Source organism: Stegodyphus dumicola, chromosome 1 (assembly GCF_044657685.1).
Source record: "Stegodyphus dumicola isolate Sdum_Otavi_A_Nest chromosome 1, ASM4465768v1".
Lineage (NCBI taxonomy): Eukaryota > Metazoa > Arthropoda > Arachnida > Araneae > Eresidae > Stegodyphus > Stegodyphus dumicola.
Window position 1 is genome coordinate 95099273 of NC_140768.1, and position 13351 is coordinate 95112623.

General features: G+C 31.7%; 1 protein-coding gene across 2 annotated transcripts in view; it reads right to left on the reverse strand.

Moving 5' to 3' along the window:
• The window catches only part of Bap60 (Brahma-associated protein 60), a 155028-nt gene that overhangs the window by 90369 nt on the left and 51308 nt on the right, over window positions 1-13351 (reverse strand). Inside the window, exons 4-7 of one of the 2 annotated variants that reach the window (XM_085817875.1) lie at window positions 10177-10417; window positions 7829-7951; window positions 7369-7485; window positions 2588-2689 (exon numbers count right to left, since the gene is read on the reverse strand). In XM_085817875.1, the coding sequence (XP_085674001.1) occupies window positions 2588-2689; window positions 7369-7485; window positions 7829-7951; window positions 10177-10417 (583 nt within the window). Of the gene's footprint in view, window positions 1-2587; window positions 2690-7368; window positions 7486-7828; window positions 7952-10176; window positions 10421-13351 lie in introns of both variants that reach the window. The other variant, XM_085817874.1, reaches the window with a different exon arrangement.

Below are 13351 nucleotides of genomic sequence, written 5' to 3' on the forward strand. Positions count from 1 at the left end.
TAAAGGTCTAGACACACATAACATTTTCTACAACTGCCATAATTATTTTGCGCATGCGTGAAACATCTGTCGCCAAAAAGCGCTACAGCACGAAGCTGATGTCGAAGTTCGAACAGGTTCGACGGTCACATTACGTCTATGCAGCCTTTCCTTCTTTACATAGATTTTCTTTGACTCAGGTGCTTAAAACTATTTGTTTTAAAAAAAAAAAAATACCCTGGAAAATATGACTACAGGAAACAAGAGATTAAGCTATACAATTCAGTATAAACTAGGAGTGTTAAAATACGCCAAAGTGCATGGAAACAGAGCAGCAGCAAGGCATTTCGGTCCACCACCTACTGAAAAAGTGATATGTACTTGGTGAGTGCAGGAAGATCAACTGAAGACTGCTAAAAAACAAAAACATAAAATTCAATGCCGAGCTCACTTGAAAATGGCATAAAAATGTGGGTGATAGATAAGAGGAAATCTGGGATAAGTGTTTCAACTAAAATGATAATCAATGAGGCCAAAGGATTTGCAGAAAAACATGGGAATCAGAACTTTTCAGGGTCTGAGGGCTGGTGCTACAAGTTAATGAAAAGGCCACATCACACCCTCACACCCTCAGGTAGAATGAAGCGGCCCTCTGTGCGAGTGAGTAAAAAGATCTTGGGAGGACGTAAAAGCTGAAGTAATTGTTAAGTCCTTTAAGAAGTGCGGAATCAGTAATGCTCTTGACGGAACAGAAGACAACGCATTATTCGAAGAAGGTGAGACTAGTGATGACAATATTCTCGTTTCCGATGATGATGATAGTGAAAAGGATTTTTATGGTTTTGAAAGTGATTAAAGTCTAATTTTATGATAGGTAACGTTTTCCTTGAAGTGTTTTTTGTTGTTTCTGCTTTATTTTGTACAGTCAAAAGTCGTTAATCCGGACTCGTCGGGACTTCAAGGATTCCGGATTATAGATCATCAGTTTAAATCTCGTAAGATGGCATGCAGAAATTCTAAAAATTAAAAATATGAAACCGTAATTTACGAAATAAAGAACAATTATGATCTAAAGGGTATCAAAATTTACAAAAAAAAAAAAAAAAAAAAAAAAAGGCTTAATATTTATTTGTTTACTTTATTAAACATTTCTTTCAATGTAAGTTGTTTAAGTTGCTTCGTTTTATGTGATAATACTTTCTCTTTAATTCTATAAACAGACATAATTTCTTGTTCAGATACAAAGTTCCGCTGTTCAAGTCCCGTTTAATTGCTGTGCCAAGAATACCGACTAACTTGTCAATGGAAATTTTTTCGTTTTCACTAACCTCTCTGTCACATTCTTCATGTCTTTATCCATTTTTTGCAGCAAATCCACTTTTTGTTTGTTGGACATAGAAACATACTTTCATTTTGTAGATCCTTTGGAAGTTCCAGCATCGGAAATTCTATTTCACATAATCAAAAGTTCACGTTTACTTTTATAAAATTGCTCTTACAGTCTGCAAAAAATAATAAGCCGGATCCAATTCGAAGATTAAGGAACAACGCAATCATCAACATTAACTGAAATAGATAATGTTAGCTTATACCGTCCGTTATGCATAAAAGGCGCATGCGAAAACGTATTCTGCGCTTGCGCACACGCGCAGTTGTAACAGTCTTACGCGCACGCATAAACGCCTATGCGCATGTGTTCAACGTGACGCATGCGCAGAAAGTTTTTTGCTTTGAGGTGCGGATTATAGATCATTCCGGATTATGGGTATCCGAATTAACGACTTTTGATAGTTTGATTGCTTGCCATTCATTCATTTATTTATTATTGAAATTTACATATCATGTTCAAAATAGCTTGCAGTTTGTTAATTTTCCTTAATAAACAATATGTTTGGTAATTGCATTCAATGATTGTTCATTTGGCTTTTACGAAACATGAGAACTAAAAGAAACCACATTTTAAGTTATTGTGGTACCGCTCTATCACGCGGACTATTGAAACTTTTTTCCATGTGTGTGGCCTTCTAAACATGTGTGCGTCTTATATGCCGTCAAATACGTTATACTTAGATTTTTGTAAAAAAAAGTTACACAGCGAGAGGGTTAATAACTGATCGATGTGATAACTACAACACAACTTTACTCGAGACAAATCTCAAGTAATCTGAACAGGCTATGTTAAGAAGAATTTTAACATCTTGAGAAGAACAGCAGACACCATAAAGAAATTAGGAATGGAAAAACATACAATCATCCATACATTTTATCAAACCAGCAATATAACAGATTATTAAACAACATGAAGAGATATTTAAATGTAAGTAAGTGATCATAAAGATGAAAAACAATTCGCAATAAAAGACCTTAAATATCATATAAGCAAAATAATATTCAATGATTTTATTCACATAATCATTGATGTGTTAATGTGAATCTACTTGTCCACAAATGCATTAATATTTTACTTTGGCTTTTGTTGTTTTCAAAGCATTCATCAATTTTGCAAATTACTTTTCATTCTAGTTTTGCTAAATATTTGCTTAAAGCATTTAAAGAAATTTTGGCCATACACAAACATTTCATTATTCTGTTCGAATGCAGTACATACCTGATAATCTAACAAGAGAAGTATCGTGCATCTTACATTCTTGTCTCCAGGCCTTTTTACTTGAAAACCATCAGTTTCTGTAGTTGTTGGAGTCCTATGCCACTAAACAGCAGAGAAAAGCACACTGAAAGAACTGTTACAGAGATACGTTTAGGCTACATATTTTATTTATTATAATAAAAAGTCATTTATGGCTTGCTTCATAATATATGCAAACAAAGTGAAAGTCATATTGCTCTTATTAAATAAATACCTTTAAACAAGTTTTTCAATACAACTACTATTTACTAATATACTACATATTTCAATAAAGCAGCTTTGACACAAGGCACATTTAGACCTAATAGAAACAGTTGATATATATGCAACACAACTGAGAGAGCCTCATATTTATTTATATGAATCTTTTGAAAGTTGATTTTTAAGTAACTCAATATGAACTTTAATGCTGTTATAAATTAAAAACAATTCTTTGTGGCTCAATGTAATTTTTTTTAACATTTGTATTACTAGAAAAAAATTCATACATTGTTATAACTCTGTTTTACAACTGTTTTGGATGGAATAATACATCAGGGTTCATAGCCACATTTTAGTTAAAAAAATAAGCACATATAAGCACTTTCCAAGCACATTTTAAGGAAAAAATAAGCACCTGTCTAATTACATTATACACAACTGCATAACCTTAAAAGAAAAATTAGACTTGTAATTTAAAATATGAGCAACGCAATATTTATTAAGAGAATGAGCATTACCTCAACCATGGAAAACAATTAACTTTTTTTTTAAATTTTAAATGACAGTTCAATTTACAGAATTAGTTTACAATGAGAGGGGAAAAAAAAAAAAAAAAAACTATGCAGAACTAAACTATATTACCAGATTTAATGATGAAATTTCAGTTCAAAATACAGAAAATAAATAATAATAAGCCATATTAACTGTATTCACTTGGCACCTAATAATAAATACAATTTATTTTTCCACTCATACTAATATTTAAATAATTTAAATCAAAATTATGAACATTTTCTAAATTTTCATTGCATAACAGTTTGCCCTTAACATATATTCCAAGCAAAGTAATTTAAGTAAAAAAGAGGCACATTTCTGAAATCAGAAGACGGGATCATGCAGTCTCCTTTAACAGTAAAAGCTTAACTAACCCGCATACTCGGAAATTGCCAAATATTCCGGATAGTAACTGGAAAAAGAAGAGTAGGGGAGATAGTAGCCGTTCTTTAGATTTCTCGGCTAAATAAATGATTTTGACATTTCGATATGTGCATCACATAAAAACAGACCAACGGAACTGAGAAATATTCTGCTTAGAAAGCACAGAAAAACTCTTTTAAGTGTTCATAAACAAATCTCAGACTGAACATCAAAATTATCTCTGCAAAATACCGCAAACGTTATTGCACAATACGTGCGGCGTAATTCTTCCACATGTGATATTATGCAAACGGAATCAACAGCTGCCAGTATTCGGAAAATAAAGAACTAAATAAAGGAAAAGAAAGAGACTTACTAATCTGGGGTGTTTCCGATTCTAATTTTCAACAGACTGCGTTAAACTTCCGGAACAGAATCAATCTTTGCTTAGGTTGGGTAGACCGCAAAAACTTTGAGTCCTATTCAATCCAGATTGGACAGTGGAAAAAAAAAAAAAAAAAAAATTCCGCTGCTTCAATATTAGAGATTTTGCGGAGAAAGGGGAGAACCTCCCAACCTCAGTACTGTAATGTATTGGGAGAAAAAAAAAATTCTTTTGACTATTTGATCACTTTCCTTTTATTTAAGCCATTCTGAATATTATTCCTTTAAAAGCTAATCTGTGTAAAAACGCACCCATTTTTTGGAAGATTATCTATACTTCACCAGTTACTGCAACGATATTATAAATATTCATGCATATACTCATAAGCATAACGATCATAATAAACACGAATATGAACTAACCACGTGGAACGAGAATGCAAATTATTAAAATCTTGACAGAAATTCAAATGTGTGTAGTATTTGGATGGGAGGAAAAGAATACCGAATTTTCTACTGTTTTCGCAATTCTTTGACCAATCGAACGACGTGTACCTGTCTGTACTCTTGCGTGCACCATAGGTTACATTAATGCAGAGAAAGTGGGGGGAAAAGCAATTTCCGGGAGTATGATTCACCATCTGACGTTGCATATAAGGAAGAAAAGTTGTTTATTTAGTTTCGGCTTTGGTACGGGGAAAAATGCGTGTTCATTAAAAAAAGCACTAAAAGCAAAAAATAAGAACTAAAAACAAAAAATAAGGGCTTTAAAGAAAAAGTAAGCACCTATAAGGGCCTTTATATTTTATTTTCAAATGTAAGGACTTATAAGCACTTGTAAGGACCGCTACGAACCCTGTACATATATCAAATAAAAATGCATAATGATATCTCCTCAGCTGCATTTTTGTATTAATTTACTGTAGGATATACTGAATATATCCATGCAGTCCATTTATAAAATTTTAAAGTAAGCCATTCACAATTGTTTAGCTTAATAAGATTCACGTATATTTTAAAGAAAATTATCTGATAAGCAAAGAGGTTAGGAAAAGGCTTATTCAAATCTATCTAAGCTTTTAGGAAAAGACAGGCTTATTTCAAATCTATCTAAAGTTTTGACAGCAGATATGATTAATGATTATTTATAGCACATATGCAATGGTGTGGAAAAAATTCAGAAATATGTCTTAGTTTATATTAAAAATGCCAATAAAAATATTTTTCCAAAAATTGGGCAATTTATTGTAAATTTGAAATAATAATAATAATAATAATAATAATAATAATAATAAAATAATAAAAAAAAAACTTTAATTCAGCTTCCATGCAACTTGACAAACACCCACTTTTCTTGACTGTTGCAAATTTGATGCGGAACAAGATGCAGTAGAATTCAGATAATCTGCACACCTGATCAAGGACCGTTTGGATTAGAGAAGTCTTCAGAACATTAAGTCATACTTTTTTAATTTTGATTACATTCTTCCATTCCTATTAATTTTTACATTAAATCTAAATTGTTTAAGTAACCACTGAGACATACCCATATCTTAAGAATTACATAATCAAGATTTACAGAATACAAAAATTTAATTATAAAAAAAGAAAATACTGCCAGCAGAAGGAGGGAAGATAAATGACAGAAATATTTTGAGGAAGTAGATAATTAAAAAAATCATTAAAATATTTCATGTATGTGAGTATGTATATATACATAAAAGTACATCTTTTAGCAAAATTACTTTCAAAATAATTATTATAACATGATTTACAAGACACAATAACACACCGAATAAATACCAATTCAGAAGTCAAACAACAAAAATCAGCATTATATTTACAAAATTTTCACAGGACTAGTTTCAATGGTTTTACCGAACCACCATCCTCAGCTGCAAAACCGCAATTTTGTAAATATAATGCTGATTTTTGTTGTTTGACTTCTGAACTGATAATTATTATGTTCTTAAACAAAAGAATACCCCCTCTTTTTTTCCCCCCCAATGGAAGAATACAACAGTTTCATTTTTATTTGATGGTACATTGAACATTTTTATCATTTTGAACAATGGAAAAGGAATGATTCCTTTAAACAAAAATAGAAGATGTCACAATTCTTATTATTTGATTTTGGGTTTGCTATATCATTTGGAAATAAATGCCATTATACTTGATGATTAATCACTGATCTAAATTGCCAAGTACTTTTAATTTACAATACTTAAAAACAAATAATTATTGATATTACATTATTAAAATTAATATATAATGCTCCTCATACCAAGTATTACGCATTTTGCTACAGAATCGTTAGTATCTCATAGGAGGTACTGTTATTTTCCCAAAGCAAATTTCATATCTCTGCAAACCAAAATTATTGCCACTTTACTTGCAGAAAAAAAACATAATGAATTTTTTACTCTACTACTCTTCGGCAATACTACTTTGAACGACTCATTTTAAATACGTAGCATGGGAAGGAAATTTCCTTCCAAAACAAACATCTGTGAATTAAACTTACTTAATTATAATATAAAAACACATAACAAAATTCAATGAATACAGAATTTCAGACCACACATCTTTACACTACAGTGCCTCCAGCTTCACTACAGAGTATTTTTGCTACAAATGTATGAATTTTTATGTTATGCATTCCAAATTTGTATGGATTAACTTAATAGATATTAGGTCTACAGTACATCGTTTGGCTAAATCATATTTTAGATATTAAACTGGAATCCAAATACAAAAATATCCTTTTATAATTTTTTGGAATAATTATTGTTGAACTTTTCTTATAAGTGGTAGAGCATAATTTTAAGCTCTTAGACTGCAGTTTTTCCTGTAAAACTTTCTGAGTTCCCTTCTTTAAGAATTAAAATACTTTTCAGAAAACAGACAGCAAAATATGTTGCATTTAATATTCAATGATCTAATTTAACATATGTGGTTTAATATTTTAGTGTTTAAAAACACAAATCTTTTTTCTGTTTTAAAAAACATGAACTAAAACATTTTTTTTTAAAAAAAGAGAGAGAAAAGAGGGAACATTAATGAATTAAAAACTAGTCTGCTGTTAATAAACTATAAATTTAATTTCATAAATTACATAAAAATATTATTAAATGATTTAGCAAGATTTTAGAGAAAAATATAGTATAACTCATTACATGTAACTCTAAAATACTATTTGCTGTCTGAACTGAAGCGAAGAGAGAAAAAATCATACCAACCTCAACCAAATGATTGTCAGGTCCATATAAATCTTTGTCTAGTTCAATCACTAAGCTTTTGAAAAATGATGAAAACTTTCTTTTTACTTTGCTTTGATCTGCTTTGGGTGCAGTAGGCTGAAATATTGGAGGAAAAAATGTAGATGTAATTCCCTATTTTTAAATTAAGATTAGAAATGGTCTTCTCTTTTCATAATAAATAGAAATACCATACAGTCTTGCAATAATTAAATAGTATAATATAATAAGTAAATATAAATATTTGCAAAAATATTTATATTTACTTATTATAAATGGTCTTCTCTTTTCATAATAAATAAATAGAAATACCATACAGTCTTGCAATAATTAAATAGTATAATATAATAAGTAAATATAAATATTTGCAAAAATATTTCATTTGAAAATTTTTATTCATTTTCATATTTCATAACAGTAATGAGTTGTTTTACAAACTCACATCATCTAGCAGTCGCCCTTCAACTCTAAGTTCCCATGAAGGAACTGTTGGTTCTTCGGATTCTCCTTCAGGTTTTCCAGGATAAAATGTGTTAGAAATAAAAATACGTAGTTTTCGTTTTTGCTAAAAATAAAGAAACATAACTAAAAACAGAAACATAAACTTCAAACAAATATATACTATAAATAATTGTAAAATAATACACCCCACCTAAAAAAAACTGTGATCTTCAATAATTTCATTTTCTGTCACTGAAAAAAACTGAATTTATATACACACAGACAAAGGGTTAGTTTGGTTTATTATTGGCAAAGCATGCGACGGCCCTCTAAGCGGATACGGGGAGGGGTGCCTAAAAAACTATGAAAATATCTATGCAGCCAGTCTATTTTCCTGGAAACGAATGTAGGTCAAACTACAGGCAGCCTTCGATTTTCACACATAACTGGCTCCTGAAAATGAGACATACCTTCCGGTGAAGCTGATTTTTCTCAGAACCCTCCCATTTAATCCAATACTACCTGCATCTTGTTTATTGAAAATGTCCAATTGCACGTCATTAGATCTGATAACCCCTTTATAAGAATACACTCTATTAAAAAAAAATTGACGCACCAAGAAGGAATTGCCTGATGAAGATAAAAACTGGTAGATAGGGAAATTATTTACAGAATAGAAAATGATTAAAATTTCAGAACAACTGAATGATTTATACATACTTACAAGTAACATACAGAGAGTTACATACTATTTACAAAGTAAGAAGCTCAATAAGATGTTGACCCACCTCTAGCCTGGATGCAAGCTGCCACACAGAGTGATATAGACTGATAAAGCTCCTGGATGGTGTCCTCTTGCCAAATTTGCTCCAGTTCTTGGGCTAGGTCATCAACATTCCCTGGTAGATGCAGTCGATTTCCCATGCAATCCCTGCTCTGGGCGTCTCCAGACCGTCGAAGATCATCACGACACAGTTGGAAGCGGGATTCATCACTAAAGACTATACGTCTCCAGTCAGCATCATTCCAACCTGATAAAGCCAAGCACCACTGTAATCTGGCTCGACAATGTGCAGGTGTGAGTGTCAGGTGGCGAAATGGCCGGTATGAGCATAGGTTTCGTTGTGTCAGCCGTCTGTGAATGGTCAGAGTGGAAACTTGTGTGTGGGTTGCATCTTATAGTTGATAGTGATGAATCAGGTGCTCCGACAGCTGATCTGATAATCACTCTGTCTTCCCGATCTGTTGTGGCCCTAGGTCGACTGCTATGATCATGATGCTGAAATCTGCCATTATCCACCCATTCTTGCCACCATCTTCTAATCGCCGCATCGTTTCGACTCATATGACGAGCCATTCTCTGATTTGCCCAACCTGCTTCTTTCAAACTCCGACAGTTGTTCGTAATGAGCTTGAATCCTATGGCGAGGCATTTTTTCAGTCATTGAAAGGTATCTTAAATCGTAATGCAATAAAAAATTTTTAACAACAGTTCAAGAACAGCTCCTTATATACATCTGCTGGATGCACAGTTCTGATGAGCTGGAGATCGCACTATTCATTCATTGGACACCAAATTTTAATCATTTGCATATTTAGTCAAAACATTTACGCATATGAAATTTCAAAGTAACCGGATGATTCCTTCTTGGTGAGTCGATTTTTTTTGTTATAGTGTGTATATTAAAAATTTCAATACTATAAAATCTGAAATCAATGAAGATCAATATTATGAAAATTTGATATTAGCAACTATCAAATATCTTTAGGTTCATTTAATCCATGATATGCAGAATTTATTGATATTTACTTCAAACAGAAATATGTTTTGATATCTATATTTTCATACCAATCTTATGTGCTCCTTATATTACATTATCTGAGTACTTTTTCTGCACAGAGTTATCTTACCCACCATTTTAAATCATTAAAACTGTGAATCTGACCCTTCCTGCATTTTTTCGCTTATCTCTTAAGTGATAAACTACATTTTTTCCTTAAGCCTTCTCTTGTTTACTTAGACATCTGCAATCATTTTGTTACATAGCAACAAACTGAAACAATAAGGGTGTTCTAGCTCTTGAAAATTATAGCAATTTCATTAAGAACTGATGTATCTGAAATAGTTAGCAGGATACTGTTAAACTAAATAATATCACTTTCACTAAAACAAAATAATTTAATTGATCTTATAATAATATATAAACTGCTCAAAATTAAATGTAAGATTTTATAGCTTCCAAGAACAAAAGAGCTACATTCAATTTGACACTTTAATGTTCTTAGCATTTATTCCATTAACTTAAACGGGAGAGCAAAAGCCATTCAAAAACTAAAATATAATGGTACCTTCATAGGTCTTTTAAGAGCCTCCTGAATATCAAGTCTCTTTCGCATTATAGTAGAGTCTAACTTCCTTTCAAATGTTAGAAGATCCATATATGCTTGTGATTCAGGAACAAGGTCTCGAACTTTCTGAGGTAAGATTTTTTCTGCTAGCTTTTTCTTTTTTTTACTACTACTACTGCTGCTGCTACTACTTGTAGTTGGACCAGAGGTACTTGTAGTGGTACTGCCAGGTGGTGGGCCACTACTTAAAATTAAGAAATTCATTATTAGTAAATACACTCAGTATATTTCAAATTTTTTTAATTTCTGGAAGAGGTACAGCAGAGTCCTGCAAACCTGACTCCTGATATCTCGACATTCTATATAACTTGACAACTTTTTAGGAATTTTTTACAGATATCTCTAGGTCGAACGGAGCAAACATTACATACAGTACATATAATTATTATTTATGTGTGTCTTTCCTGTTCTGTTAAAAGATTTGAGTTAATTTCTGCCATTTTCACATTGTGCAATTCATTCTTGAAACTGACTAAAAAATTTCAAGATATGTTGTAATACTTTGCAACACTGTTTGCTCCTTTTGAGGATACGAAGAAAAAACAAGTAGCACCTAGCTGCTGGCTCACATTCCTCTCTACTGTTGTAAAATGTTAAGAGACTTGTCTGAAGTTTTGTGATTGCTCTCTTATTGCAAACTAAACTCACTCTAGTTCATTGCGGGTATCATTCCTCAGTTCACATCCAGGTGTATAAATGTTACAAATTTTTGGGAACTTTTGATACCCTGAAGTGAAAATGTTGTTCAAAAAGAAAAGAAAACAAATTAATACGACAATCAAAATGAAACTAGATGCCTTAAAGAGACTGGACAAAGGGGGAACGTATAAACAAAATTACCGTGGATTTAAGTGTTACTATTTTGATATGATGGGGGGAAAAAAAGAGGTCTGAAATCAAGTCTTGGTGTGTGAAAAAAAGAGGTCTGAAATCAAGTCTTGGTGTGTGAAAAGAGTATGTATGGATAGTTTAAAGAAAAGAAAAAGTATGAAAGGTGGTGAATACGAAAAAGTGAGTGAGTCACTTTATTTGTGGTTTAGGCAGCAATGGTAAAAGGGAACACCCATTTCAAGATCAATTTTAGAAGAGAAAGCCCTAAAATTTTATGATGAGTTTCAAGATGGACAGCCTGGATTTACTGCTAATGGTGGTTGACTTGACAGATGGAAAAAACGGCAGTGACACATTTGTTGGGAAAAGCTATCTGCTAACTTGTAAAATACTGCAATATTCAAGGATAATTTGCACAAGCTAATTGAAAAGGAAGGTATATCGGGAGATCAAATCTATAATTGTAATGAGATCAGTCTAAATTTTCGAACACTACCTTTGAAAATGAATCATCCAAGGAAGAAAAATCGGCACCTGGCTGCAAAGAAGCAAGGACAGAATCGCAGTATTGGCATGCAGCAATGCAACAGGCAGCCATAAGCTCAAATTACTGCTTATAGGTAAAGGAAAAAAAAAAAAAATCCCCAAGCATTTAAAAATGTACACTAATATGACCGAAACAAACTACGATTTCCCTGTTTGGTACCAGGATCAGTTAAACGCATGGGTGAATGGAGCAATATTTAATGATTTGATTCATTAGCAGTTCGTCCCATTGGCGGAAAATGTTTTTAAATAAAAAAAAAATCTACCAAGGAAGGCGATTCTCTTTCTAGAGAATGCCTTATCCCATCCTGATGCAGAACAGTTACAAGAGCCATGTTTTTCCCTCCTAACATAACTTTAGTGAGTCACCTGATGGACAGAGCGTTTTGGAGGCACTGAAGAAAAAATACAGATGTAAACTTCTTTCATTTCTTGTCTTAGTCATGAAGTATCTTAGGGTATTTGTTCTTTTTATGGCTTCAATTGTGCTAGAACTTGACATAAAAAAAATCAACATTAATTTAATTGTGTGCCGTACTTTTCCGTGTCCAATATTGTGCTACAAATGTCTATAGTAATTTACAGTTAAATATTAAAAGAGTTCTAAAAAACCCACTTCTTATTCTGTAAAACTCGACAATCACTCAGTCCACATTATGTGGAGTTTGCAGGACTCTACTGTACTGAGAAAATAAGTAAAGTCATTATTACAGGCAAAAAAGACCTTTAAGAGAGTAGAGACAATTAATTGTACTACAAATTTTAATACAATCTAACAACCCCATAAAATATAGCTAACATAATAACCATTACATTCTGGCAACTTAATTACAAAAAATATAAAAATACAAATCAATTTAAATAATATAAAGCATAAACAAAGCCAAAAATTGCATCACATACAGTATTTTACATATAGCAGTTGTATTTACATATTAGTGCAACCGTAAACTAACAACTAAATAGAATTTTTCAATTATGCTCATAAGAGTTCTTCAATTTTAACAACAAACGTCACCTTTTTCATATGGGATCATTTTGTAATGTTCCAAGTTCCAACTTTTTTTAACGAAAAATCACATTTTTTTGCCTTTAACTCAATTTTAAACTAACCACAAATGAGATTTGCCTGCAGTGGAGAAACCGTGGAAAAAGTTTTGCAGGAACACAGTATTTTTCTATAAAATTTTTAAAGGGAACAATTACATTTAATCTATTCTTTACACGATCACAAAGAAACTTTCATCAATAAAGAATAAAAAATCCAATTATACGTAGGTTTGTTGTTTGATTTTAGGAATAAATACTTAATTAAAAGGTGAAATATATGTGTAATAAGTAATTTTCTGCAATTTCAAGTCATCATTCTTTTTTCTTCTGCAGAAAGTTGCCAAACTGTGCTGAGGTAGTTGCGATATTCATAGACTCCAACCTTCAGCAAACCTTGTCAGTAGGCAACGCGCGAACGACATTTTTACAACTTTGAAAATGTGCGCGTAGCGTATGTTGTAATTAACCATTCATTAATTTTAAATTAATAATTAATTGTAATCAATTTTATTACATTTAAAATCCATATACATATAAAACTGAATAATTAAAAATATACCTTGTAAATTATATGCACATTTAATTAGAAATTTTCTTTTAACTCCTCAAGCATTCACTAATAAAAAGTACTTCAAATCACTACTAATCATAGAAAAAATCAGAAGCTATAAATCATATCTTTATTCTG